The sequence below is a fragment of the Cinclus cinclus genome, chromosome 2 (genome assembly GCF_963662255.1).
Source record: "Cinclus cinclus chromosome 2, bCinCin1.1, whole genome shotgun sequence".
Lineage (NCBI taxonomy): Eukaryota > Metazoa > Chordata > Aves > Passeriformes > Cinclidae > Cinclus > Cinclus cinclus.
In genome coordinates this window covers 87,059,886-87,087,043 of record NC_085047.1, presented here as the reverse complement: position 1 = coordinate 87,087,043, position 27,158 = coordinate 87,059,886, and the positions used below count along the sequence as shown (strand labels likewise).

General features: G+C 35.4%; 1 protein-coding gene across 1 annotated transcript; it reads left to right on the top strand.

Annotated features, from left to right (window-relative positions):
• Window positions 1-1,989: 1,989 nt before the first annotated feature.
• TSGA10 (testis specific 10) lies at window positions 1,990-17,347 on the top strand. The gene is given in 16 exon segments (XM_062514953.1): window positions 1,990-2,092; window positions 2,252-2,306; window positions 2,308-2,386; window positions 2,724-2,936; window positions 3,094-3,159; window positions 5,560-5,711; window positions 6,737-6,852; window positions 8,020-8,180; window positions 9,368-9,429; window positions 9,497-9,509; window positions 9,630-9,782; window positions 11,930-12,000; window positions 12,002-12,038; window positions 12,572-12,769; window positions 16,961-17,022; window positions 17,024-17,347. Coding segments are annotated over 16 exon segments (1,680 nt in total). The 3' UTR covers window positions 17,163-17,347.
• The last annotated feature ends 9,811 nt before the right edge of the window (window positions 17,348-27,158 follow it).

The window sequence follows — 27,158 nt, the reverse complement described above, 5'->3', positions numbered from 1 at the left end:
AGCTCAGGTTGAACTTCTTGTCCACTAGGGCTGCTCTCCATCCATTCTCCTCCCAGTTTGTGTCCATGTCACTGACAGATGTGGAACAGCACCAGCCCAGTATCAACCCCTGAAAGGCACCACTGGCCTCCACCTGGACATTGAGACATTGGCCAGTTTGAGTGCAACCATCCATCTAATTCTTTATCCACAGAAAGGTCCATCTGTGAAGTCCATGTCTCTCCTGATTAGAGACAAGGACATTGTGCAGGATAGTGTCAAATGCCTTGCACAAACCCAGGTAGATGACAGCAGGTCCTTTTTCCTCACCATTTACTTTACACCACTGCTGTAACCCCCTTGTAGAAGGCCACCAAATTTGTCAGGCATGATTTGCCATGGCAAAGTCATGTTGATTGCCACTAATTACCTCCTTATTTTCTGTGTGCCATAGCATAGTGTCCAGGGGATCTGCTCCATGATCTTGACAGGCACTGAGGCAAGAGTTACTGGCCTGTATTTCCCTGGGTCTTCCATATTTCTTTTCAAATCATGTGTCACAGCAGTAAATTCTTACCACTGTATGGCAAGTGTAGTATAAGTGTCTATTTTAGGCTATATAAATATTAGCATGTTTTTTCAAAAACTGCTCTTTCACTAGTTGGTAAAAGTAGTATTGTGAGTGAGCAAATACTGTGTGTAAATTTGAGTCCTCAGTGCTCAGTGAGGCACTGAAGGTGCCAATTACTTGATTGCTCTGATCTGTTCCTTTCCTTAGGGCTAGGGAAATGCATATAACTGCAGAACTTGAGTGCCTCTTTGAGAGAGAACAGGGATGGGATTCACCTAATCTAATTGATATGTCAACAATGATGATGATTGTAATAGATATCTAAGTTGTCTTTATCATTGGAGCTACTCCTAGGACATGATTAATTTTAGTATGAATGCAAAAGTTGATTGTAGGAATCACTTTCTAGAAATTGCTCTTCTAGTGACTCAAAATTACATTAGTTTACTCATAAACGGATGGGATTTGATGTGTAGTTTTGAGTTTCAGAATTGCAGTTCATGTTCAGAATCTGTTTTAGTCTCTGACATGACTTTCTGGATTTCAACAATATTTACTTGCACAGTACTTTATTTCTATTGCAAAAATTCACCCTTCATGGACCTTAAACACGGTGGCCTACTTTCTATCATATTTAAAAATTCATTAGATATTCCAGTACAAATCTACCCTTTGTTTTGAACATACATATTTCAAGTTAATTAACATTTGGCTTTTACATCCCTTTCATTCTTGCTAGACATATTTGCAATATAACAAAAAAGAGAAAATACAGACATTCAGAAGTTACTTTGAAGTATTATATGGATATTTATTTTAATTAGAAATCTGCTTCATCTTAATTTTGAAAAGTGTATGTATCCATTTTACATTGAAGTATCACTAATTGCAGAAGTTTTATTTTGGTGCATGCATTCTCTCATTTATGCTAATTATGCAGGTTATATTATAAACAGAATCTGAACTAAAGCAAGGGAGTCCCCTTCAAGGCTTGATGCCTTTATTATGTCTCTGGAAAAGGACAGAGATTGCTATAAATGTGAGACTGAGAATTTGTTGAAGGTATTAAGAAATGCATTTTCAACTCCTAAGTGAACCTCTGCTTGTGGCAGCATAAAAAAAAAAAATAATCCACCCAGGTGAGCTTGGGAAATCACTTTGGAAGAGGAGGAATGTTATTTTTTAGAATGTATCTCATGTTAAACTACTGAAGCTGTAACTACCAGGAAGAAAAACAAATTGATTGTAAACAGAAGGATGCATAAGATGGGAATGGGCCAATAAAAGAAGTTTTCAAACCAGATGTAATATGAAAGTGTTTCAAGTTTTGTTTCTTTACTTTAACACTATATCACAATATTCTTTAAGGGAGTGGTTTCTGGTCCAGAAGTTATGGTAAATGTAGATGAGATTGATAGTACTGTAGATTTAATCAGTATATGCAGCTTGATAATGAGGATGCCTTGGCAGGAGCAAATAGAGCTCTAAAGATTGCAGGAAGATTGGATCGAGTCTGGCTGATGGGAAATAAGACTTTACCGAGTAGAATTGTAAAGTTTGTCTGTGTGATGTTTAACTAAATGATTGTAGTAAAATATTACTAGCCTTCCTGAAATGGTATATAAGCACATGTAGCTCTCAGTAAAAATTGGATTCTGATCACCATTTAGTAGTCCTTGTCTCTCTCCCATCATTGATTAGAAGTCTTGAAAATATTGATAGAATGTGAAGAACTTGAGTCAACATGGAAAGTAAATTAATGCAATGAAAGAAATTTAGGGTAACTTCAGAGTTTTAACAGCTGAGAGAGACAAAATTCTCAATCTTTATGAACAGGTAACTTCATTTGTATTTGTGTGATTAATTGAAATAACAAGGTAATGTGCAAGAAAAATATATTTTCGGCTTCCTATGAAAAAGGAAAGAATGCAAAGTATTTGTTTAAAAAAAAAGAAAAGTCGTGGAAATTCTGTGATTTGAATCTGTCAGTTCAATACAAGTTTGTAAACGCTGTCCTGAGTTAAAAATGCTTTCTGAATCAAAGAATCTATGCACAAATTATTACTTCATCTTTGATATTACACAGGGATGCTCTACATTACCAGCCACAGGACTCAGTAATATATTGATTATCTATTCCATGTTTCTGTTATTCTGCTGTTCTTAAAAACAGGCACAGGAGGAAGTATCCCAGCTTTGTCAGGAAGTTATAAAATGTCTCAGGACTCCTAAAAGCACTGTGACAGCTCAAGGTGTATTAAGACACATGGGGATATAAAGGGATACAGCACTGTCAGATTTCCAAAGGATGCCTAGAGAACATGATGGCCACTGTAAAGGTTACAGGTTTGATTCTGTCCCATCCCACCTCAGCCCCACCCCACAGGTTATTTAAACATGAAAACTACTTAACAGTGTAATTAAAGTTGCTAAGGATTTCTATTCTGGTCCTGAGAATTAATTACCTTACAGGTCTATGGTGAGTTGAGACCTGTTCTATATGTGATTTTATTATTGCTGTTATTTGATGCAGATTTCCCAAGAAACTGTTTAATGAAAAGGCTCATTTGGAACAGAAAATTGAAGAGCTTGAAACTACAGTTAACAATGTAAGGGAAAATATTTATTTATGAAATTGTAAATACAATACAGATGATGTTCATGGTTAATCCTGCAGGACCAACTTGGCTGCTATCAGGAAACAACAGGCTGAGAGCAGTGGATGTTATTTACCAAGACTCCTTCCCCTCTGCTCTGGTAAGGCACCACCTGGAGGACTGTGTCCGGCTCTGGGGTCTCCAACATAATAAGGGCATTGACCTGTTTGAGTAAGTCCAGAGGAGACCATGAAGATTGATCAGAGTGGGCTGGAGCACTTCTCCTGCAAAGAAAGTCTGAGAGAGTTGTTCAGCCTGGCAAAGGGAACTTGTTTTGGCACCTTCCACTACCTAAAGGGGGACCAGCAAGAGAGCTGGGGGAGGGAGTTTTCACAAGAGCATATAGTGGCAGGGCAAGAAGGAATGGTTTTAAACTAGAAGACAACAGGATTAGATCAGATACAAGTTAGAAATTTGTGACTGTGAGGGTGGTGAGGTCCTGGCACAGGTTGCCCAGAGAACTTGTGGATGCCCCATCCCTGGAAGTGTTCAAGACCATCTGGACCAGGATGGAGCACTCAGCAACCTGATGTAATGAAAGGTTTCCCTGCCCCTTGCAGGTGGTGTGGAACAAGATGGTCTTCAAAGTGCCTTCCAACTAAAACCATTCTGTGATTCTGTGATTTTAAGGCTGTACCAAGATTTCGACACTGTTACACACAGTGATCTTAAATCTAGATGAGGATAAGGCTTGTTCCACCTGCAGAAGAAGTGTCTTAAGAGGGGCGTAAGTTCTACCTGCCAGTAGGTATGATATCAAGAAGTCATAAGCAGGGCTTTTACTGCAGTTCTTGGTGGAAAGATGAGCAACAATGGGCATCCATTGAAACCAGAAGGGTTCAGGCTGAATACAAGGAAATACTTGCTTCTCATGAGGGTAGCCGAGCAGTCCCCAGCCTTGGAGATTTTCAAGACTAGACTGGACAAAGCCCTGAGCAGCCTGACCTCAGAGGTAGCCCTGCTTTGAGCAGGGATTTAGACTAGAGACCTGGAGTCCATTCAAATGTGAATTACCTTATGATTGTGTATTACTAAGACCAGATGGTTCAAAGCTAAATGTAATTGCACTGTTCTGGCAAGTCGTATTTAATATGGTTTAAGTTACCTGTGTGTGCAATTGTTTGCTAAAAAATAACACTAAAATAGAAAATGAAAACATTAATAAAATGAATATAATGCTTAATTTTACTTACAGTCTTAGTAGAACTTGCTTTTTAAATAAATTAACATTGATTTCTGCAGTATATCTTTCTTCTAAATCTTATGGATATAAATTCTGGTTTATCTTCTTTTTCTGCCTCAGCCTTCTAAAATCCTGCCAAGCTTATAAATATAATACGACAGTTCATAATATTAAATGGAGTACATCTGATATGAAGAATACACTGTAGGCTGAAATAGCTCTGAGTAGTAAATTAACTTTAATCACATGCCTACATTGGAGGTGTAGTGAGTATTGGGAGCCCTGTTTTAGGTACATCATCTTATTTCTTCAGTTCTTTTGGTACCCTTTGAGGGCAATACATCAACATGAAATTTATGGCACGAGTATTGAAAAAGCTGCTGTATACCAGAGGCTTACTGATTTGCTCTTTAGAGGCTTGACCTTTGATTATAGTAACAGAAAAATTAGTACTGAAATTTTGGTAAAGGAAAAGAATGATGAGGTGAGAATTTTTGTACTTTAAAAGAGTTGTTTCAAATAATTTAGAAAGGACAGTCCATTGAATGTTAACTGTAAGCATTTTAATAAAAAGATAGAGATTTCTTTAAACTGAGGATTTCAAACCAGCTTTGCTGGAGTCTGTGCAAAAGGCTTTGGATCTGTTGTTTGTTTCAGCTACAGACCTGAAGGCCTCATGGTGGTAGCTTCGTTACATAGTGCTTTATGCAAGTGATTTCTCTACCTGGTTATTGGCATAGGTGTGTTACTTAAGAGTCATAAAGCCATTATTGGTCATGTTTTGTCCCAAACCATGATTTCTCCCTTCATACACTCATAATAATGTTTCATTTTATGTTATTTTACATTGAAGACATTTAATGTTGATCAATGACAAACATTTTTGCCCTTGGGCACTATTACCAACTGAAAATTTACATGAATAATTGAAAGTATCATGAGAGATTTAAAAGATGGAAAATCGATTTACCTTCAAAAGAAGTGAAAGTCACATTTCAGGTCTTTGCCAACTATCTTCAGTAAAATGAGTCAGGCCTTGAGTAAATGAGATGATTGGATATTTCTTCTTCAGCAAAATATTTGTTCTAAAAACAGAGTAAAAATTGAAATAAATTCTATAAATCAGCTTTTTTTCCCCCTCATCTGTTAATGTTTGATTATATTTATAGTTAGATAGTGAACAGTTAGAACAGATGTCCAAAGTGGCACTAATGTAAGACACCATTGATTCTCTGGAAACTGAGATAAAAAAATTTACAAGAAAAGTACTGGATTCTGAAACAGAGCTGAATTGACAGGAAGCTGAATATGCTTCTCTTAGGTAAGTAAAAGTATGTAATTGCATTAATTTGACTAGTAACATCAGCCTATGTTCACTGGTTTTTGTAACTATCATATGGCTCAAAGGGAAAGGAATTTATGAAAGGTAAATGTCTTATGAGCCATCCTTCATTTTGGAATGAAATTGTTTTCCTCATTGCTTATTTATATGTAAATGTTCTTGTCTTCTTGAAATGATGATATGGTGGAAACCAGCTTCAGTGTAAAAGTAAAATTCACTTCGTTAGAGTTGGGAGCTTTCTATTAGAAATGACAGGGATTGATGGGTTTTGGTAAATAGCATATGAATAATTTTATTTTCATTTTAATTTTTTTTATAGAAACAGGCAAACATGCATAAAATAGTGAATGCCATGTCATTAGCTTTAAAGATCCATTTCTTAGTCTTGGAGCCTTTTCATGAGTGCAAATAAAACTGAATCTTTGCATAGGGCTTAAGGTCTGCTGCTGAACTAGAGTTCCCAGTTATGTTCAGAAGCATAGTAGGACTAGACTCAATAAAAGCCTTTAGGGAATTAATAAATTGTCAGTGAGTGCTGCTTTATAATAAATTGTCAGTTTTATGAACACTGATGAATTGTTGAAAAGTACTGGAAGATCTTTTTCTTCACACCCCCAAACCAAACTGATAATTCTTTTCAATTTCTTGAACAGTATGAGAATCATTCATGTTACAACATTTGAACAGATAAATTGGTTATAACTTGAAGCAGGTCAGGCATTCCAATGGATGCCCCAGGGGATGATTTTTATGTTTAATTATTTTTGTGACTTTTTTATAATCACCTGTTGCAAATAAATCTTCTTAGTTTTCTGTAATCCTTTATACGATTATTCAGAATTTAATATACTGAGATTAAAATTAACATTAATAAAATATCCCAAACAGTCTAAAATAGACAGAAAAATATGCATTTTCCCTATCTTTTGCAATTTTAGTGACCATTGCAGAAGAAAAAAAAATCAGTGTCTGAATTGTCCTGTTTAATACTTCTGCTTTTCCAGTTTATTGAATGAAAAGACAGAACTGAATCTTTCGGAGATTCAGTGAAGCCTTGTGAAGAAAAAACTTGAAATGCAGCTTAGTCAAGAGAAAATTATGCATTTAGATGTAAAAACTGGTGAATGAGAAATCCATTTTTATAATAAAATTTAGTGGGCTAATTTTCATATTCTGCAGTCTTTTTTATGGGTTTAAAGATAAGGCATTGAATGGAAATAAATACATTTCTTAAAGTTTTAACATTTTGAATGCAAAACCCTTGTTTTCTTTCATTATTGAAAGGTTTTTGCATTTTAAAATTATGTGACAGAGCTCTGGCAAGTGTAAATTTCAGTGACAGCACACGCTGTCAGCTGTACAGCATGTGCTGGTACCAGTGTGCAGTGTCTGAGCATATCAGTTATATTTGTGATTCACTAAGGCAGTGGTAGCACTTCTCAGCACCATAAAATACTGATGCTGGAAATCAGGAAAACATGCTTTATAGTATATTGCAGTGTATATCCAGTACTGTGTGTTGCACCTTTTTTATATTATGGGAGTAAAGGAGATGGATACAAGGATTATTATTCCTGTAATGCCAAGGAATATGTTCTTCCAGAACTACAGCTATAGAGTGGTGATACTTTCCCTAAAGCAGAGCTTGCAAGATACTGCTTGCCTTCTTTACAGCAAGGGCACATTGGTGGCTCATGTTCAGCATGATGTCCATCAGGACCCCCAGCTTTCCTCCCGAGCTGCTTTCCAGCTGGGTGGCTCCCAATGTGTACTGGTGCCAGGGGTTGTTCCTCCCTAGGTCCAGGAATTCTCTTTATTGAACTTCATGAGGTTATTTTCAGCCTATTTCTGCAGCTGTTGAGGGTCCCTGTGGATGGCAGCACGACCCTCTGGTCTATCAGCCACTCCTCCCAGTTTATTATCTCCTTGGTAATATCAGGAAGAGAGTCTCTTACTTCACCTGTAATTACATGCTGCAGTCTACATGTTTCTTCTCTCTATAGTAATTCTGTTTAAACTTTTGTTACAATACCAAAGAAAGTTCTTTTTAATGATCTAAATATTTGCTCTTGAAAAACAGATTTGTTCTGAGCCATGTAATTTAAGGCCCTGATCTGAAGAAGAGTCCAGTTCTATAAATATAATTTATAGATTATCGTTACTATATTTTTAAAAGGTGCATGCTTCAGTGCTTTCTTCAAGGGGAACTTTTGCCTTGTTCTTTTATGCTTTATAAGTGTATTAAAAGAATTTTAATTTCAAATGGCTTGAGTTAATTAAAGCTGAGACGCTTCTGATTGCATCCAGACAACTTCAAGATGAAGTCTTGTACAAGAGGAGATCTGTACTTTGAAAGAAATAATTGCACAACTTAAGTCATCTTTGCAAGACTGTGTGGAAGAAGGAAAAGAGAGGATTGCTACTTTTCAGGAAAGCCTGGCAATTAAAGTATGTTTTAATATTCAGATAATCACAGAAGGTAAATAGGGAAAGGATCTGTTGGGTTATCACCCCTATCCTGTATTGGCATCTACAGCAGTGCTGGTCTAGTTCTGCTCCAGTTTAAGGGCAACATTAAGAACTCATATTGACGCCAACAGCAGTAGATTTGACCTGTGTTGATCATTTCAGTTTAGGTGTTTTATGTCAGTTATACTTACTGAAAGAGAAGACTTTACCTACTCTCCTTAAGTGGAGAAAATTAACCAAAAAAAAATTTGTTTGTCATAAAAGTTAGCCTCACTTCTTCCTTGGGGTCCTGTGATGTTAAAGATGTAGGATACTAAATAATATTGCCTTGCTTGTCATTGAAGAAACATCTGAAATACGTTCTTTTCATCATAAACTTTATTGCCCAGTGTGATTTCAATCTACATGATGAAGCTGCTTAGTTACTAGTTCTGAAACTTCATTTTTCACTTCATCTTAGTTGGCATGGATGTTGATTTAGGATAAACTAAACAAGGCATTTTTAAACTGTTGTGGTTTAATGCAAGAATTTGCATTGATTTTTAACAAAATCTTAAAGGAAAATTATTGCAGCACATCTTGCCATAAACACTGGCTCTGCATTTTTAAAACAGCAAATTGTAAAATTGTATCTGTTTTAGAGAAGAGATGGCTGTCTCTCACCTCTCTTGTGTCTCCAGTAAAAGAAATTTTCTAAGCCTATGCTTCTCTTGCTATTTGTGTCCAAAGATAAGGGAGTAAAGTAATATACTTAGTGATGAAGTTCTTTCTTATAAATTAAAAACTACCTGATCAGAATAAACTACCAGTTTATTCACTGTAGAAGAGCTGTGTTAACTTACCTAATAGGCAGAAGAATCATTTAGGTTTGTGACTTTGAGCCAAATGCTATATTTAGAAAAAAGGATTAAAAAAATTAATAAAATTATTATATTCTTCAATAAGGTAACATTTGTTCCTTTATTTGCCAAATTAAAAAAGAAGGAAAAGAACGTTCAGCTTTTAACTGCATATGATAAAACTTGGAAAATCGCAATCCATTTTGCATTAAATAGTTAATTTATTCAGTTAGCTGAATAAAAACAAATATAATATTCTTTCAATTTTTTCACATTTATACTCAGTAGTGGTGAGAGGTTTATTTTAACTTTGCATTTCTTTACAAGGAGGAAATTATTTCAGATTTCAAGATCCTGATTTCAGAGTTGGAGCATTCCACAAAGCAAGGGTAAATATTCAAGTTCATTATAAAATTTTGATTAATTTATAGCTTTAAATAAAAAATGGAATAATAGGATGTGCTAATGTGTTACAGCTTTGTTTCATGACTTGAAAAACACAGGAAAAGCTATAATTTATATTTGGTTGGGCAGTATTGTTATACCTGAATAAGTTTTTATTTGCTGCTTAGAGAATCTGCTGAAGAAGTCTCCATCTGTGACCAGTTTGCATCAACTGCTGCAAGAAACCAACAAAGAACTCAGAATAACAGAGAATATAACAGAGAAGAACAGAGAATAATTATCTCAGGAGAACAACAGACTACAAGAGCATCTTTCTAATATTAAGTGAGAAATTCAGGTATATTTGTAGTGGGAAGCCTTCACTAGAAAGAAAAAAATGGTGTATTTTTCAAATAGCACTGAGAATTGGTGGATCCTCATCTGTAGTAAATTCAAGACTAGTTTTGAAGTTCGTGTTTCAAACTCAGATTTCCTCCTTGTTGCTCAGCTCAGTTGTATAAAAAGGATCAGCAACTCTTATGCAATGGTTTGGATATTTGTCTTGAGGAGCAGCTAATTAGTGAATTTCCACACACACCCCCCCCCCCCCCCCCCCCAAATCTTAAAGTACAAACAACAAGGCAGCTGTAATTATCACTTACATGGGAAAGTACTATAAAGGAAGCAGCAAGTATTTCTTTTAGTGTGCTGTGACTGGCCTACAGTACTTAAAAGCTTACAACTTTGACTTGCTAATAATTTAACACAGTACACATTTTAATGAGGTTCTAAACTTTATTAAAATTATTGTATTTATGTTTCTTCAAGAGCTACTTCTGAATAAAAGATACTTGAAATAGTGGGGTTTAATAAAGTCTTACATTATCTACTGGGTTATTTATCTTTGTGCAGCTCCTGGTGAAAGTAGTTAAAATATTTCAAGTGTCATCTCATGCACACACAGTACGCCTGCACTGATATGTTTTCCAGGCAGCTAGAAATTTAGCTTAGTACCTGTTGGAGCTCATCTCTTCTGTGGATGATGTGGGTTTTCTTCTTTTCCTTCAGCTTCTTGCCTTCATTTATGTTTTCTGGAACTTGACCTGTGCACTTACCCTACTGCTCACTTGACTTCCTCTAGAAGTGCTACTCAGTTTTAAAGGAGCAAATTAACTGTACCTGATGTCAGGTATATAGAACTTGTAAGTTATTAAGGGTCCCTTTTAAGTGAAGAAAAGTCCTCCAGGAGATTAATCACACTTCAGTTTTTAAAGTGATTAATTTTACCTCTTTCCCTTCATTATAGAGGTAATATAACTAATGCCTTTAGATCAGGTGCTTAATTCGTAGGTGACACCAAAATTTAGGTGAGCCCACTTGCATTCTAAATAACTATTCTCCCAAAAATAATAATTTTTCTCTTTAGTGCCCTCCTAGAAAAGGTGAGGATGGTAGTGGCTTTCAGTGCCAAAGGTTCACCAGGGAATTGCTTCTTCACCTTGGAATTACAGTTTATAAGGATGATGTCAGTTGGTATAAAACACAGCTTCCTATTGCTCCCAGCTACTTTTGAATGCTTCACAGTTTTCTTTGTAATACCTGAAGTCTTGTAGAAGCAATTGGAAACAAAATTATCTTAGTCTCATAGAATGAAGTACTTTTTAGTAATATTGCCTCTAGAATATGTATTGGTTCCTCTAGGCCCTTCCATTAATTGAGGTGATACTCCATGTGTTTAAAGTATTACCATTTCTTTGCTTGGATTTACTGGAAATTTTCCAGAAAACCTTTATCAGTAATTCACAGCCTTTTTGCAACAGGAATAGGAGTTTCTCCATAGAGCCTTCCCCACACTACCACACATTCCCCCAGTTCTTTCAGCTGAGTTCTCCTAGTAATTTTGCATGGAAGAAATTTCTGAACTGTGCAGTTCAAGACAGCCTTTCTGCAATTCTTTTTCCTTCTTCTGTTCACTTTCTCAAGCAATAGTTCTCAGAAGTTCTGTGTCTGTTCTCCTAATACTTGTGACTTTATTTCTCCTGACTGGGAGATAACCACTTGATTAATTAGCTTGTAAGCAATCCAAAAATAATTAAATTAATTAATTATTTATATGTCTTCTACCTTTTAAAATATAGGCTTTTAAAAAACTATAATGTAAAAAGAGATGGAACTGATTGAGCTCTGCTTGTTAAATGGGACAGGCTGATTTTTAGTGACAATCTAGCTGCTAAATAAATCATCTGATTTTTTTCTTTTTCACTGCTACATTCCTTGACAGATATTCTTCTTTTTTTCTAAGAAGATTTAGCATTATTGATAAATAAAAAAATATTTTTCACAAATGAAAAATTTGATTAATAAAAATCCACATGATTTACATTTCACGTAGCCTTTAAAATCTAGTTAATAAAGCCATAGACCTTAGATACGCACCAATTCTTTTTTTTTTTTTAAGATACAAGCAATATACTTAAACTTTATGGATAAAACCTTTCTTAATAGGTGCTGCATAAAAAAATAGCAGAGTACCAAACTGAGCTTGATGATATGAAGTTGAAAGCCCAGGATTCAAATAGATATTTTCAGGCTGAAGCATGTGCTGAAGTCTAAAGTGAGTATACAAATTAAAACTGTTGTTTATTAACTAAAACTGAAATTTTTTAGATATCTCATAGAAGAATCTATTCCTAAACAAAACTTATTTGCATTCCCTTAATTCAATTTTAGAAGTTTGAACACATTTCAATGGCTGTTTTTGCAGTACAAAATTAATGTAGAATATTTAATTGTGGTTTTATATATATACGTGTGTGCGTGTGTGTTTTTTAAGCTTAAAAAATCAGACAGGGAATAATATGGAGACTTGGAACTCTTGTCTTTTGTACTTTATGGGCTAAAGTAAAAATAAATATTACTGCACTATATTGCTGTGCTCTGTATGTCTAATGCTAACCTAGCTATTCTTAACAGATGTCTATTGATCATTAAAATGACTCATCTTGAACAAAACTCTGGTTCTTGAGAAGTCTCTCAATGTTTTTACTAAATGGCAAAATTTACAGTGAAAAGAGTATTTCCAATGCCATATCTATAGATCTATAAATATTCCTACTTTTTGGAGCTTACTCTGAATTATTAAGTAAGCAAGCTTTATGTGTTAGCAGAGAGAACTGCAAGCTCTTGAAGAATTATCCCAAAGCCTGTGAACAAGGAGGAAGTTGGGAAGCAAAATGCCATGAAGCAGAAACAGGCTTTTCCTGTTAGACTGGTACTGATCAGTGCAGTCTAAGAGCCACAGTTGGAAAGGGAAAATAAGAGTCCCTTGAAACACAGATGGAGCAAATGAGTTGAAATAATTATTTCCATAGTTCACCTTTGAAATGGCCTGGTAATATTTTAAAATTATGTTTAATGCCACTTCTATTTCAGGGAGATTTTCCACCATGACCTGTATGAATTTTACTTTATATAATTATATGATTAGAATTCCACTAGTCACATTTGGGAAAAAGATCTTAAAAAAAAAAGATCAAGGAACACCAAAAAAATTAAATGCTCTCATGGTTTGGAATCACTTGAAGGCATAAAGTCATACACAACTCCTCAGCATACCTGAATCATATCAAGTACTTCGTCACCTGCCATGTTCCTCTCCCTGCTATTGCTTTGAGCTTGTCAGTCTTCTTTCCACTGCTTTAAATGTCCCAAGAGCCTCTTCCCACTTGAAAATCTGAAGAACTTCTAGAAAAACTCATAGCTTGACTTTGGAAATACGCTGTGAGCATATAAACATGATTTGGGGGTTCTCCAACTTTAGTTGCAAATCATTTCTGCTTCCTGAAGATCACATGAACTGCTGAGAGCTACTCAAGAAAATTAGATACTCTAAAGGAACCAAACTCTTGTTATTCAGAAAGTGGATGAGAACACAGAACTAACAAAACAGCACAGGAGGGTGGTGTGGCTGATTTTGGCATTCCTTTAAGATATAATAAAACTGGCACGTGGTTTTAGTTTGTCCAACAAGCCTGAAACTAGCAGACATTTCATCCTTCTGTTCCTTCCCACACACCAGCTATTAAGTATAAGAATAAACAGGCACTATGTCAACATATTAGGTCAGAATTCCAAATGTCATGTTCCAGTACATACAGTTTCATGCAAGGCACATATCTAAAACACAAAAGTTTGCATTCAAAAAATCTTAATATGCTCAGCTGTGCTCTGTGTTCCTTGTGCTTTTTTGGTGAGACAGAACTAGAATTAATGTGATGTTCTCCCATAAAATAATCTCTTTGGATGTTGTTTCTAGTAAATCCTTCTAGCAAACCACAATGCCTTACCTCTCACTTTGCTCTGCTGACCTCCCACACTCATTCTGCCACCCACTGAAACTTAAGGAGTTGAAAGTGGCTGACCAGGAATATCACTGGGTGAAATACAGGCATTTTTCAAAAAGGAAAAACCTATGTTATGTTGATTTTAAATGTATAAAATTCTTAATGCTTTTACTTAGACCTGCAACTGCTGCCTTGTGAACTCCACTTTAATGTGACTCTCTCATCTCTTAGTCATGCCTGAATTTACAGGTGACAGCAGTATAAATATGATTGACAGAATTTCAGCATTCATGGATCATCTACATACAAAACCAAATCTTATTGCTAAAATAAGAGGATCTCATCTGAAAATGAAATGCGGTCCATGGCATAATTTTCAACCTTATTCACTCTGCAAAAGGAGTAGAATTCTAGAAATAGAGTTTAAAATGCTAGTAGTTAATTTTGCAGCCAGAAGCAAGAACTCTTCTAGTTTTTATATACAGGAGTTATTTAAAAAAATAACTTGAAAGTTTGCTGTAGATTAAATTACTGCAGCCTCTTAAAATTTGCCACAATTATATATGGATATTTTGTAGGATTTTGGAAGCTGCATGAATTCTTTTTTTAGTAGAATTTTATATTGCTTTACTGTAGCATTTAACAAGGGAAGCAACATGCAGCAACCTATTTCTGTCTTAAGCAACTCTCTTGTGAAAATGGGCCAAGGGCCTCAAAACAGACATTAGGAGAGAGTCTCTCTACTTGCAAATGTCACATCTACACCAGAACTTTGCATTAAACTGGATGCAATCAAAGAACGATTAAGTTAACATTTAATTTCCACAGGTAGAAAGGGTATGTGAAATATATTGGAAAAATAAGTTTATGCTAATGTTATACTTAAGGGATCCAAACATACTTTAGGATCAAGAATGATCACTTTTTCAGTTTTTTAAATGTTTAATTTGGCATTTCTCAGGGGCTTACTTCTCAAAGCATATGAGTTGAACACTCTAAAAAGGACACTGCTTCACTGCTTTGCATGGCTTTACTATGAACACTCAAAACACAGGGCTTAAAATTACTGTTGTTTTCAAGAAAGATATTTTGGATTTTACATCTAGTCTAGAGGTAAGCAGAATAGCTGGAGCTGTTTATTAGCAACAAAAATTTGTGTGACTTTAACATGATTGACTGTTTTAGGAAGCATCAATATCTTTAATATTTTCTTAATTTCCCTTAGAAATCAGTTTTTATTGACCTTGATTTTTACAAAAGCTACAAAATTATTGTGTGATACACACATTTTTAAAAATTCAATTTGGACTAACTTTGGAAAGTTGCTCATACACAAGCAGATTATTCAGGTATTTTCAGTATGATTCTACCACTGACCTGTCCATTCTCTGCTCCAGCTGAGATAATTTCTTGCTCTTTATAGGCTTCCAGCAGTCTCTTTAAACCTTTATGCCTTTTGGAAGCACAGTGGGTAAAGCTACTGTTTGCCAGTTCCAGCCAAAAGTGTGTGGTATCTTTTGTATCCTTGTGAAATCCTCTATGATTCTTTTGATAGGGAAGAGTTCCAGCATATGACATTTATCTGAAAATTTTATGAGATGCAATATGGCTAAGCCTCCCTGGATCCTTCTGTGAAGGGGATTGCTGGGACTGTGGAGAACAGCAGCAGTTTCAGGAAATAAAACAGTAGAAATGCAGTTGGAGAGTTGGAGAAAAGTCAGAAGTTGGGAAATTTTCACTAATCTTTCTCTATCTTTCAACCAGTAGTCTTTCATTAGCCATGTATAACCTTCAGATAGGCTCTTACTTTATACAGTATTCCAGTGCAGAATCTGCATTATTAGATTGCAGCATATTTATATTCAGAAGTGGAATCTAAACCTGATTCTGAATAATATTGTTCTGATTCTCAATAATATTGTGATTTCTGAATAATATTATTTATTTTCCTATATCTTCTTCTGTCTACAGTTTTCAGTATTCTTTTGTTCTAAAATAAAAATGTAGAATATCAAAACTGTTCCTCTGCAAAGGGACTAGATTTTTGATTGACAGTTCATAGAAAATGGGGTAATTCAGAACGAAAAAACCTTTCAGTTTAGTTTGGTTAAAGAAAAAAAATTGACTTTTGATAAATAACAAATGCTTTTTTCATGCTTTTTTCTTACTTTTTTCTTTATTTCCCCCTTCTCTTGGCCTGTGATCTGGGTTCTTCCAGCTGCTTCCTCCTTTGAACATATAAATGGTTATCTTCTGAAATTCCTGAGCAATGTGCTGGAGAGGTGGAGAGTTTGTAAAGATGTCTCAGTTCATAGATTTCCCATGACATTTGGCTGTATATAATTGTGCTTAATGTAAACTAGGCTTGAGTAAAATACAGATAAAAGTGTTGCAGCACCCCAAACAGACTGTCAGTCAGACTATAATGCATGCTTGAAAAAGATGAAAGGAAAATAGCATCCAGCTTACTTTTGTTAAGATTAAAACAGGCAGATTTGTTTGTCTCTGTAGCTAACCCAATGCTGATTTTCCTGATTCTCACTCTCTGGAATTATTTTTTTTTAATGTGTATGTGTAGCTAGGTCTCAGATATGTCCATCATTCCCTCTGCAGTGGAATATACCAGGTTTTTTGGGTATTCTTTTTTAGCTTCCTCAAAGAAATGTAGATAGTTAATCTCTTTGTTTGGACTGTATTAATTTTCCCTTTCCCTCCAGTTTATTCTTGCTGCTCCTGTAAGCAAAATAAGGGTAATCTCTGCTGGTGATGCTGGTACCAGTTTGTAGTACCACATGTTATTTCCTGCATATGAACAGTTAATCAATAGCTTCTTGTCTCAACAAAATGTGAAACTTCCTTCCTCTGTGTTAATGATTCTGTCTACAGAATCCATTGATCCATATATTGCATAGCATTTTGTCATTTGTATCAAATACATTTCTATTAAGGTATATACGTTGGATGATTTTATACATCTGACAGAGGATTTTGACTGGGAAAATATAGAACTAATCACCCATCTTGGACTGAAAACAGATTTTGTCATTGATCCCAGATTTCCTTTTTTAATTTTTATTTTTATCTTTTTTGTTTGTTTGGTTGGTTTTTTGTTGGTTTTTTTTTTAGGATTACCCTAATAGAATGATAGTGAGCTTGATACACATACACCTGAAACTTTACAATCCTTGTTTATCTGGAAAGCAAGTGTGAGTCAAACCATTCTGAAACAGAGCTGCTGAGACAACAATTGGGAAAAATCTATGAAAAACCTGGAATCTTCGCTTGTGTCCAATTGTGAGAATGAATTTTCTCAGAGAGCAAAGTAAGAGAAAGACTCTGAAATTCAATTTCTTAATGAACAGCTTGCTTTAGTAAAAAAAATAATCTTTGGATAAATGTCCAGAAGAGCACTGCAGTTTTTCTCATTCTTTCTAAGTGTATTTAAACAGAGGTGGTTTTATATCTAGCTGCATTTTCAAATGGCAAGTGTATCTTGACTACATTAATACCAAAAACCTGTTTCAAATTTCTCAGTTAAACCCTAATAGCCTCTTCTTCATGGTGTTACATTTTGCTCCAAAAAATGTTCTTAATCTCATTTGCATGGTATAGCTGCCCTTTTAATTTTGAATAATTGCATGTGGCTCCATGCTTGGAGAATTGCAGTTGCTATCTAATTAATGTGTATAGACTTCACAGTGCTGTGCAGAATCAAGATTTTACTCACCTCAGAAACAGAGCAACCCAGTTATAGTTAGAACTGGATATCACCAAAACACAGCTGGGGACTGAGTGCTTTGATAGGCGAGTACATGTTTTTGTATTGTGCTTCCTGCAGCTGACTGGGGTGAAATGCAGTGTAGTACTAAGGCTTACGCTATTTAGTCAGATAACAATAATGCTTGAGTTTATACTGCTGTACATCTCCTATATGTTCAGAGACTATTCATGTCACTAAATTTAGTCTGTTTAGCTGTTACACATGCTGTCTAAGCTAGTTGTGTAGGTTGCCTGCATAGACAGCACAGTGAGATTAGCTACTCTCTGAAATAACCTGGTTTAGGATGAGATGGGTCACTTTCCTAAAGATGCTCATGTCTCTTCACTCATTTATACTGATGCCTGTCTTGATCTATAGTGAAAATCCAGGTGACCAGTTGTTTTTACAAGTGCTTTATAGCCTACTAGTTCTCTGCACCCCTTGGAATGATTTTTACCTGTACCAACTCCCATTTTCCCAGGTACTACTTGAAGTGCTATGGATGGTTCCCAAATGACAGTATGACAATTTTTTTTTTTTTTAATTTTACAAGAAGAGAGTTTAACAACATGTAGGAACTATTTCACACGACTTGACCAAAGCACCAGAGAATAGTCCCTGTCCTGCTTCATGAATTAATTTATCTATGTAGTCTTGGTGTCTTACATAATTTTCTTATATTTGAAACAATACTCCTCAATTTCATTGATGTATTGAGCATAAAATATCACAGTTTTGGATATTATTTTGGACATGGAGCTAAAAGAGTAATGTGATTATAGCACAGGTCTGAGAATGAGGTGTCTCATTTAACTAGTAAATTGTTGGTATTCTGTTCTCGCATAAGTAGAAATGAGGGATCTGGAGAGGACATCTCTGCTTTCATGGAAAGAAATTAAGCCAGCTTCTTAGAGTCAATCTATTTTTTTGGCACTGGCAAGTGAAAATTAGAAAATTGGCTATATAAGAAAAATACTTTCATTGAAGTCAGTATCATGTTAGTACATAATGGAAGCAACAGCTGTGAGTAGTGACGGGTTTGGTTTTGTTGTTAGTTTGAAGAAGTGGGTATATGCTATCCTTATTATAACAGTGGCTGGACTAGTTGTACTGATTTACTGCCTTGCTGCAGAATGAAATAATGCCTGAAATTAGGAGGTGGAAGTGCCAACACTGTCAGACCTTGAATAGGTACCAAAACAGTGATACCAGGAGGCTTGATCCATCAGTCTGGCTTTTTCTTCACCAGCCAGAAAAAGCAATTCCTCATCCTTCCCAGTCATCCTTTGACTGCAGAAGCAGTCTGGACTCCTGTGGAAACAACAGGTTTTAGTTATTGTCCTCCCCTGGCTGTGGTCACCAAGCACAGGGACTGTTTGGCTTGCTGGGCTGATGTTGCTAGAGCAAGTCCTTTTGCCTTCCCTAAGATCCAGCTCCCTAAGATAGTGCTGAATGTGATCATTCCCCAGCAAGCTTTAGTGACCTGCTTCAGTGCTCCACTCCACGGGTAGGTCTGTGATAATGGCTGAACCACACTGAAAACCAGGGGTTGTTGTAGTCACCCTACCTTGTAGCTTCCCAATCCAACACAGACTAGATTCTCCTTTTGTAAACAACTGACAGAGTAAAAACAGGATCCTGGTGGAGTATGTACCTTCAAAACTTTCCAATGGATTATCCAATCCCACGTACTTCCTTCTCATACAGCCAGATGCAAGAGTTATGGTTTGATCTAATATCCAGGCCCCATCTCTTGCGCACAAAATGACTGGACTTCTAATTTGCAACTTTCCCACTGGGGATTCCACCATCTCTTAAATATCCATCAGTTTCAGGGCACTTCAATAGACTCTAGTCCACTTGCCTTTCCAACTCAAACAGCACAGGAATACTGCAAGCAGCACTGCTCTTACTTTTGAATAAGCTTAAAATTAGGCTCTTCCTCCCTGGATATGTTTGCAGTTTTTCATTTTAAACCTGCAGTTACCATGGCTGTCTTCTGTCTTTCAGGGAAAATTGAGACAATGGATACGTAGAAATAAATCTCAGTAAGGGAATAATATGAAGAGAATCACTGATCTGCCTTTCAGAGAAGTATATGATGAAAACTACATTTCCTTCTAAAATAAAATTCAGAAGCTGACAATCTTAGGGAAAAAAGGGCTTATACTGACTATGAGATCATTCTAAAGATTTTTGAAAAAATGCTTAGTCTCAAAGTAAAATAATGTTTATTTAGGGAGCTTCATCATTAGAGTTGTACAAATTCATATCAGTTAATCTCTACATTAAAAACATCATGACCTCAGCATTCCCATCATCGATCTCCTGATGGGTCTCTGGACTAGTCCCTGGAAGGCTAGGTGGTTCCACAACATTTAAGCTCCAAACACTGGGTGGGAAATAAAAATAAAATCATGAACTCTGATACTTCTTGTTGAAATATCAACTGAATTCCATGAAATTACATGAATGCAAGGAAATTTACAAGAAGATTCAGGACCGCAATCTTTTGATGATACTCCTTTTATTTTGTTTTATTGAATTGTATCAAACTATATAGTCAACAGCAACTACTTGTACTGGGATGCTGTAGTCAAAAATTCTTAAAACAGTAATAGAAATAATGCTACAGAAAATCTCAACTTGCCACTGTTTTGAACAAAATGTTGATGTAAATATTTTATCTCTTACATAAACGCTCTTAACTATCTGATCTTTCTTCTAGTTTTCAGAGTAGTTTTTACTCGATATATGCCCCTGTTTTTACAAGAAACATAAATGCATTCTGTAAGTCTTCAAGTACTCATAATCCTGAGGAGGAGCAAGCCCAGCTTTCTTCCTAACAATTAGTGGAATGAAGCTTCCACAATATGGAGGTTCTCCCAGCAGTTTCAGTCTCAGTTTCCTATTTGGTAGCTGCATCTTGTTGCATCACATGTTTTCAATAGATTAGTGGCAGCATGCATTAAAAAATTATTGCCAGTTGAGAGGGGAAGAAGTCTCAGTTCATGACTTTCTTTTGAGATGATTATGTACTTCCAAGTTTAATTTGTTCACTGAGATTATTACCTTTGGCACTTGACTAATCTTTGCTATCAAAAGCTCCTCTAAGTATTAAAAATGGGTCCCAATAATATGAGACAAGTTTCCTCGGGTCAGCAAGCTGGTTCTGGTGCTCTTTCTGGAAGAAAACACAGCTGTGCAATGATGCCTTAAGTTATTTTTTAGCTATTGACAATACTTGATAGCAAGTACAGGGAGTCTTCATTCCTCTGATAGAACTGTGTCTACTCCTTCTTCATCTGAGTACAGTGTAGCTCTTAAATTTGTTGAAAGAAACATTATGTCATTTGGAACAGTTTCATTTACTTTTAATTACCATAACACTTTCTTCTATTTTTGATACTTAAAAAGAAAAGAGGAAACAATTCATGCAGTCACCCCACTGTTACTAACAATTACAGTGCTTTTTCTATTTGCATTACTCCCTTTTCAGGGTGATAAAATTCCATTCTAAGTAGTAAACTTCTGGCTAAAAAACAGATGAAGACTAATCTTCTACAAGCTAGAAAAGGAATTCAATGCCTATCTTGCTTGATGTTCTTTTTTTTTGATTTTTCCTGGTTTTGGGGGGCGTTTTTGCTTGTTGGTTTTTAATTAATTAATTAATTAATTAATTAATTAATCAATCAATCAATCAATTAATTAATTCTGACTGGCCTTACATGACTTTTGCACATTCCTAGCATACAATGAGTTTAAAGACTGAAAATGAAGTAAGTGAGCCAGGTTTGTTTAAAATTTTCAGATGGTTTTAAGCTGTTTTTCTGAATGAAATCTATGTAGCTTTTGCATGGCAATTAACTCAGTTTTTCTTCTGCTTGGTTAATTTCCGTTTTTGAGAATTCAAGATATAGAATAGATATATATAATAACTTCTTTCCTCATCCAGTTTCTTGTTATACTTTTTTTTTTCTTGCTACATGGGAAGAACTAAGGCTGTTTCAGACTTATAGAATCCTGGAATCCTAGAATGGTTTGGGTTGGAAAGGACATTGAAGTTCTAACCTTCCACTAGACCAGGTTCCTCAATTTCCTTGAACACTACTTAGTTACTTGTTTATGCTAAATGGTTTGGGATTGTTTTAATTTTTTAAAAAAAACTGACATGCAATAATAACTGAAACATTGGCAGTCTGTGCTATATTTTACAAGCTTAGAAAAGAAGGAGAAAAAGGAAAGAATTTATCAAGTTTGTGTAGTGTAGTGATGCAGGGATGAATGAAACAGCCCGTTAGAAAGGTTCTCCTAAAACAGAGCAGAGATCTGAATCTGGAAATCTCTGCTTTGTATAAGTGACTTACATTTGATTTGCATATTTGCTTTAATGCCCATAATACTAAAGTTCTTGATAAATTTTATGTCAAGAACTTTAAATGTCAATCAAGAATAAGATGGAATAGTAGAAATGTATGAAATATCTATGAATGATGATTTCCCTCCCAGCTAACTCTAGAAAGATTTAGAGAATTCATTGAGATCAGAACAAAATAAAAACAAATGTAAAATATTGCCCAAGAGTAAAAGCAAGAATATTAATGCAAATATTTGGATGTAATAACCAGCAGATTCACAGAATTAAGACCTTTAAAATAGATATTTGGGGAATTGATGAAATATGATCTAGGTGCAAGTTCCTGTTAAGTAATGTGCTACTATTCCGGGGGGGTTCTCCTGGAGGGGAAATCTCATTTTTAAAGCACTTTAAGACGTATCACCAGGGATTGAAAAAGGTATTGTAGAAACAACTTCTAGAAACTGGAGAGGCTTCTTCCACAGTTAATGTGTGACTGTGCAGTACACATAAAGTGTAATGAGATAGTGGTGTTGGAATCACTATTAATGCCCTTCCTTCTCTTCAGGTGCTATTTCAGCAGACAGTCTGTGATGGGAGATGAGGCAGACAGTCAACTTTTCATTCTATGCAGGATGTGATATCAGAATTGGACACTAACTTTTTCTTATTATTGCATCTTTCTCTGTGTATTTATTGTACCAGAGTCCTTGCTCCAGTAAAGTGAGAAGGACATGTCCTGCAGCTTGTGTTGCAGACAAGGTGGGAAAGACCTTTTCTGTCTGATTTTCTTAAGTGACAGGAGTCCAAAGCTTGCCTTACACATCAAATATATTATGACCTTTTTATCCAATAAAATATAATCTGTCAAATGATCTGGATTGACTGTTAAAGAGACTAGGAACTTTCCTCAAAGTGCTTTCAGAATCCACACCTAGATTCATCCTTTTTGCTATCTTCATAAAAGAACTTATTAGGTCTCTGGCTTATTTTTGCAAGCAAAGACGTGTTGGTCACAATAATGGGTTAAGCATAAACTTGTACATATACTCTTTTATAGGATTTTTTTTGTTATTAGCTGACTGCTCAACATTGACATACATGTCTGAGTAATAATTAAAGACAGCATAACCCATATGAATCCTCCTAATACTGAAATAAAGCATCTGTGATTCTTTTTAGGAACAGGTAGCTTTTAAAAGCCTCTAAAAATTATTTTCATGAATAATGTTTAAAAAAATTAAAGTATAAATATACATATGCAACATACATTTTAGGATTATCTTCCACAAGAGTAACAACATTTTTAAGTACAGGTGAACTGATTTTAATTTGGATGTACTGGTTCTTCATTCCTTATTTGGCAGACAGGCACAGAAGTCATATCAGCAATCACCAGTGTTAATGGGACTCCTTGCAAGTAATAAAGACTGTAGGAGCAGACATAATTATATTAACCATTGCTACATTATGCAGTTATTAAAAGGCATATTGTACACTTTTCCCAGATGAGAGAAGATGATAATTTCATTATCCTGGAAGATGAGAAAGATATTTGTTGTTTTGAAATCATACTGTTGATTTTTTTTTCTAGAAGATGATCACAAAACAGTTTGAGATATGGGATCTTGGTCTATAAAACTAATACCCTATCATTTAGAAGATGAGAAGAAGATATTACATAAACTTAGTACAGATAAAAGAGTTCTTTTTGGGAGTGGATATGCTGTGCAGAGGCCCATGTCCTAAGATGTAATTCTTTAGTTGCAATAATGATGCTTTTCCATGTAATATAATAAAGACATCAGTAAAGAAGTGCAAGGTGCCCACCTCTAAAGTAAAAGCAAAAGATTCTTAAGCAATTTGTACTTAAAAATTCTTCTCTTATGCAGAGAGGAATAAGGGAATATGAGGTTATAAATATCAAGATGTAATAAACCTGTGTTTTCTTGAGTACTGTGATAAAGTAATAGCCTTTTTGTTAGGGTTAGCCTTTCCTTAAAAAATACTTTGGAAATGAAAACTTTAATTTTTTGCAGGAAAATTACAAGGGGATTACAAAATCATGGATGGAGCCAAAGGAGCTTTTGTCAGTGGTGATGACACACAGACTTCAAGTGACTTCTGACAGCAGTTAATTGCTGCATAATTTTTGATGGTTAAGAAAAAAAGAATATTCAAGTGAGTATATTCAGAGAGCAGGATCACTGTAGTGCAAATCCCCCTATGTCTGATCTAAGTCAGAAACTGAAAGAAAGAAAAATATGAAAAAAATTAATTTCATTTGCTGAAGTTTGAAAACAATATGTTTTATTTGACAATAAACTTGCTTATTGACAATGTCCGTAGGAATAGCCCAAGAGGACTGGAACAGGGTTTGTTGGTTGGGAATTGCATTCGGTGCTCCAATAGTATATTCTAAAATCCTTCATACCATGACTGAATATTAAAGGCCAACAATGAGCTCAAAGTTTTTACAATTCTTTACTTTTGGTTGTAGACACTCTGAATATGTCTTAATTTTTTTCAATACCCAGGAATTACTGTTGCACATGCCCAGCCTGAAATGTGTTACACACTTTGTGATAGTATCTATTTCCTCATGATATGGGTTACATGTGATTTTCTTGTCCTTGCTTAGTTACAATATTTTGATTGGAAAGAGACCTACAGGAAAAAAAAAAATCTATTTATAATTTGTTTGCATTTGTGGCACTTAGTTGCAACCATGAACAATACGATACTTGATTTATATATATATATATATATATATATATATATATATATATATATATTTTTAAATCGCCTCTTACCGCAATATTTTTACATAGGCAAACCTGAAAATACAATTTGTGGTTTTATAACAAAGAAGAGCATTTTAAATTCAGCTATACTATTCTGACCTAAAATCGTGTGGTTTGCATAACAAAGAAACCTATAGTGTTTGTAAAAGTATTTATGATAATTTTTAGCCACTGGTTATAGAGTTGTTTCTAAGTTTGCTTACCTGTGGCAATGGAAACTGGCCCCACTACTCAGTAGCAGCTATTTCACTTGAGCATAACTGGTTTACAGGGTTTGTAGAAGAAAGAATTCAGTATCTCTGGTATCCTCCTCCTCATTATCTTTTCTGCATACTAGAAGAAGCAGGATATATGGATACAGAGTGGTATCTCCATTACAATATGACATCTGTTGGTCTCAGCCTTGTTGACCACTGCCATCATTCATTTTCTTCTTTTCGGTCACTGATAAATCTTGAACTTTAGCAGCTTGTAATTAGAGTTAAGATTCTGCTGTCAGTGTTAAAGCAAGTGGTTTTATTCTTTGAGCAGAAAAAATGTTCATGGTAAGGAGTAATCTTTGGTAGTACTACAACTGAATTTTTTGTTCTATCCCCTTCATTTCTTCTCAGACTAACTAATCCTGTCAGTGTAGGCAGTGGCATATTAGCAACATGGCTTTCAGCATCAGCATCAGAGTTTAGCAGTGCTGTTACTCAGTTGCTTTTCTATATTTATTTAATCTTTGATATTGTCAGTTGTAATGATAGAGTAGAATGCATAAGAACTTAGTATATATTCCATATTTAACTAGTTAATTTGCATTAACTTCTCCTTCCACATAATTTTGGAATGAATAGCCCTGCAACAAGAAATGCAAATTGATTTACTGATACAGAATGGAGGGTTTGTAAAGAAGTGTGATCTTTTAATAAAATAAGCAAAAGAGGCTTTTTAATGTATATTGCGCTCTTAATGATCTTTCCTCTGATCCACTGAACTTTCATGCTAATTCCCAGCAGAGGGAGTAAGCAAAATGAAGATGAATTAATCATACATAGCTCTGTGGTATTAACATGCACAGTTATCTGAACACATGGAAAGATATTTCAGTTAGTTTTACATTTTTGACAGTTCCCAAAGAGAAGAAAAAGAGCTTGATAAGATGGATAAAAATTTTATGTGACTCTACCTGGATTGAATATATCAAAACACAACCTTATTTCATGACAAAGATCAGATTTTTTTATTAAGAAACTTTGAAAAAACAAAATTTCCTTGTATTTAAAACATTATTTATGAAGGCATGGACTGAAATTATGTCCCTTTCCAATGCTTTTTTTTATCTTACTCTAACATACTGCAATTCAATTTTTCTCTAGACTGTCCCACATTCAATTTTTATTAAAATCCATGAAGCAGTTTAATAATTTATTCCAGGAGATGCAGAAGTCTAAGCTTAGTTTTAAGTTTCCTGTCTTGTGCTTCTCATCTATGTTGTATTTTTTATTTCCTGAGGTGAGAGAAGAACAAACATATTTTATCTTGAATGCAGCCTACACCCAAGCAATTATATAGAGTACACAAAGCAGAAAACGTCTTTGTTGTCAGAGCTGCAGTGCAACTGAGCAAGTGAACAATGTACTTCTCAGATTTAATTTATATGAGGGTATGTCTTTCCTGCACATAGAAATACTTCATAAAATCACTTTTGTCAGGATAGCATGAATATTTTTAAAACAGTGCTAGTTGGCAAGAATAAAACCTATAATTGAAATTCTCTTTTGACCCACAATGACTGTCCTGGAACTAGATTTTAAATTATTTTTTTTCATTTTAAGATTGAGTCAGTGTGCACCAGCTTCCCATTTTCATTTCTGCCTTATCAGTGCCCTAAGAAACAAGCAACCTCCACAGCATTTTTCACTCCAATGTTTTACGCTGGATTGCAAGGCAGTGTAGTGTGGTGTTCATTCATTTATCAGGCGACGCCTGTATTTTCTATCCAAAGCTGCTGTCCTCAGACTCACTGACTTTACAAGGCAGTGACTCTTTAAAAAAAGTGCTCATGTTGAAACGAGAACTTACAAGTTTGAGAGAAATTTACTGAAATAGACAAGATGCCGAAGTGGGGAACTAACTACCTGATGTTATTTTGGTCAATTCTTCCAGTCAGTTCGTCCAGCCTTCCTTTCTCACCTCTTGCATAGAAGCTAAACTTTAAACACCCGATTTGAAGATCCAAGGGCACTACCGTTCACAGGTGCAAGCAGCTTCAGCCGAAGCCTTTCACCCTGATACCACCGCAAGGATCCTGACTGGTAGCTACGTGATGCAATTACCCCGCCACCTCCAACACTCGCTCGAGAAAATAACCTGGAGGTGGCTCGTCGCTACCTTAAGCTACTTAGGGTAGGCGAAGGGGGAAAGAAAAGCCGAGGCGGAAATTTGGCGGCGGTGAAATCGCCCTTTCACAGCGCCTGGTCCGCTC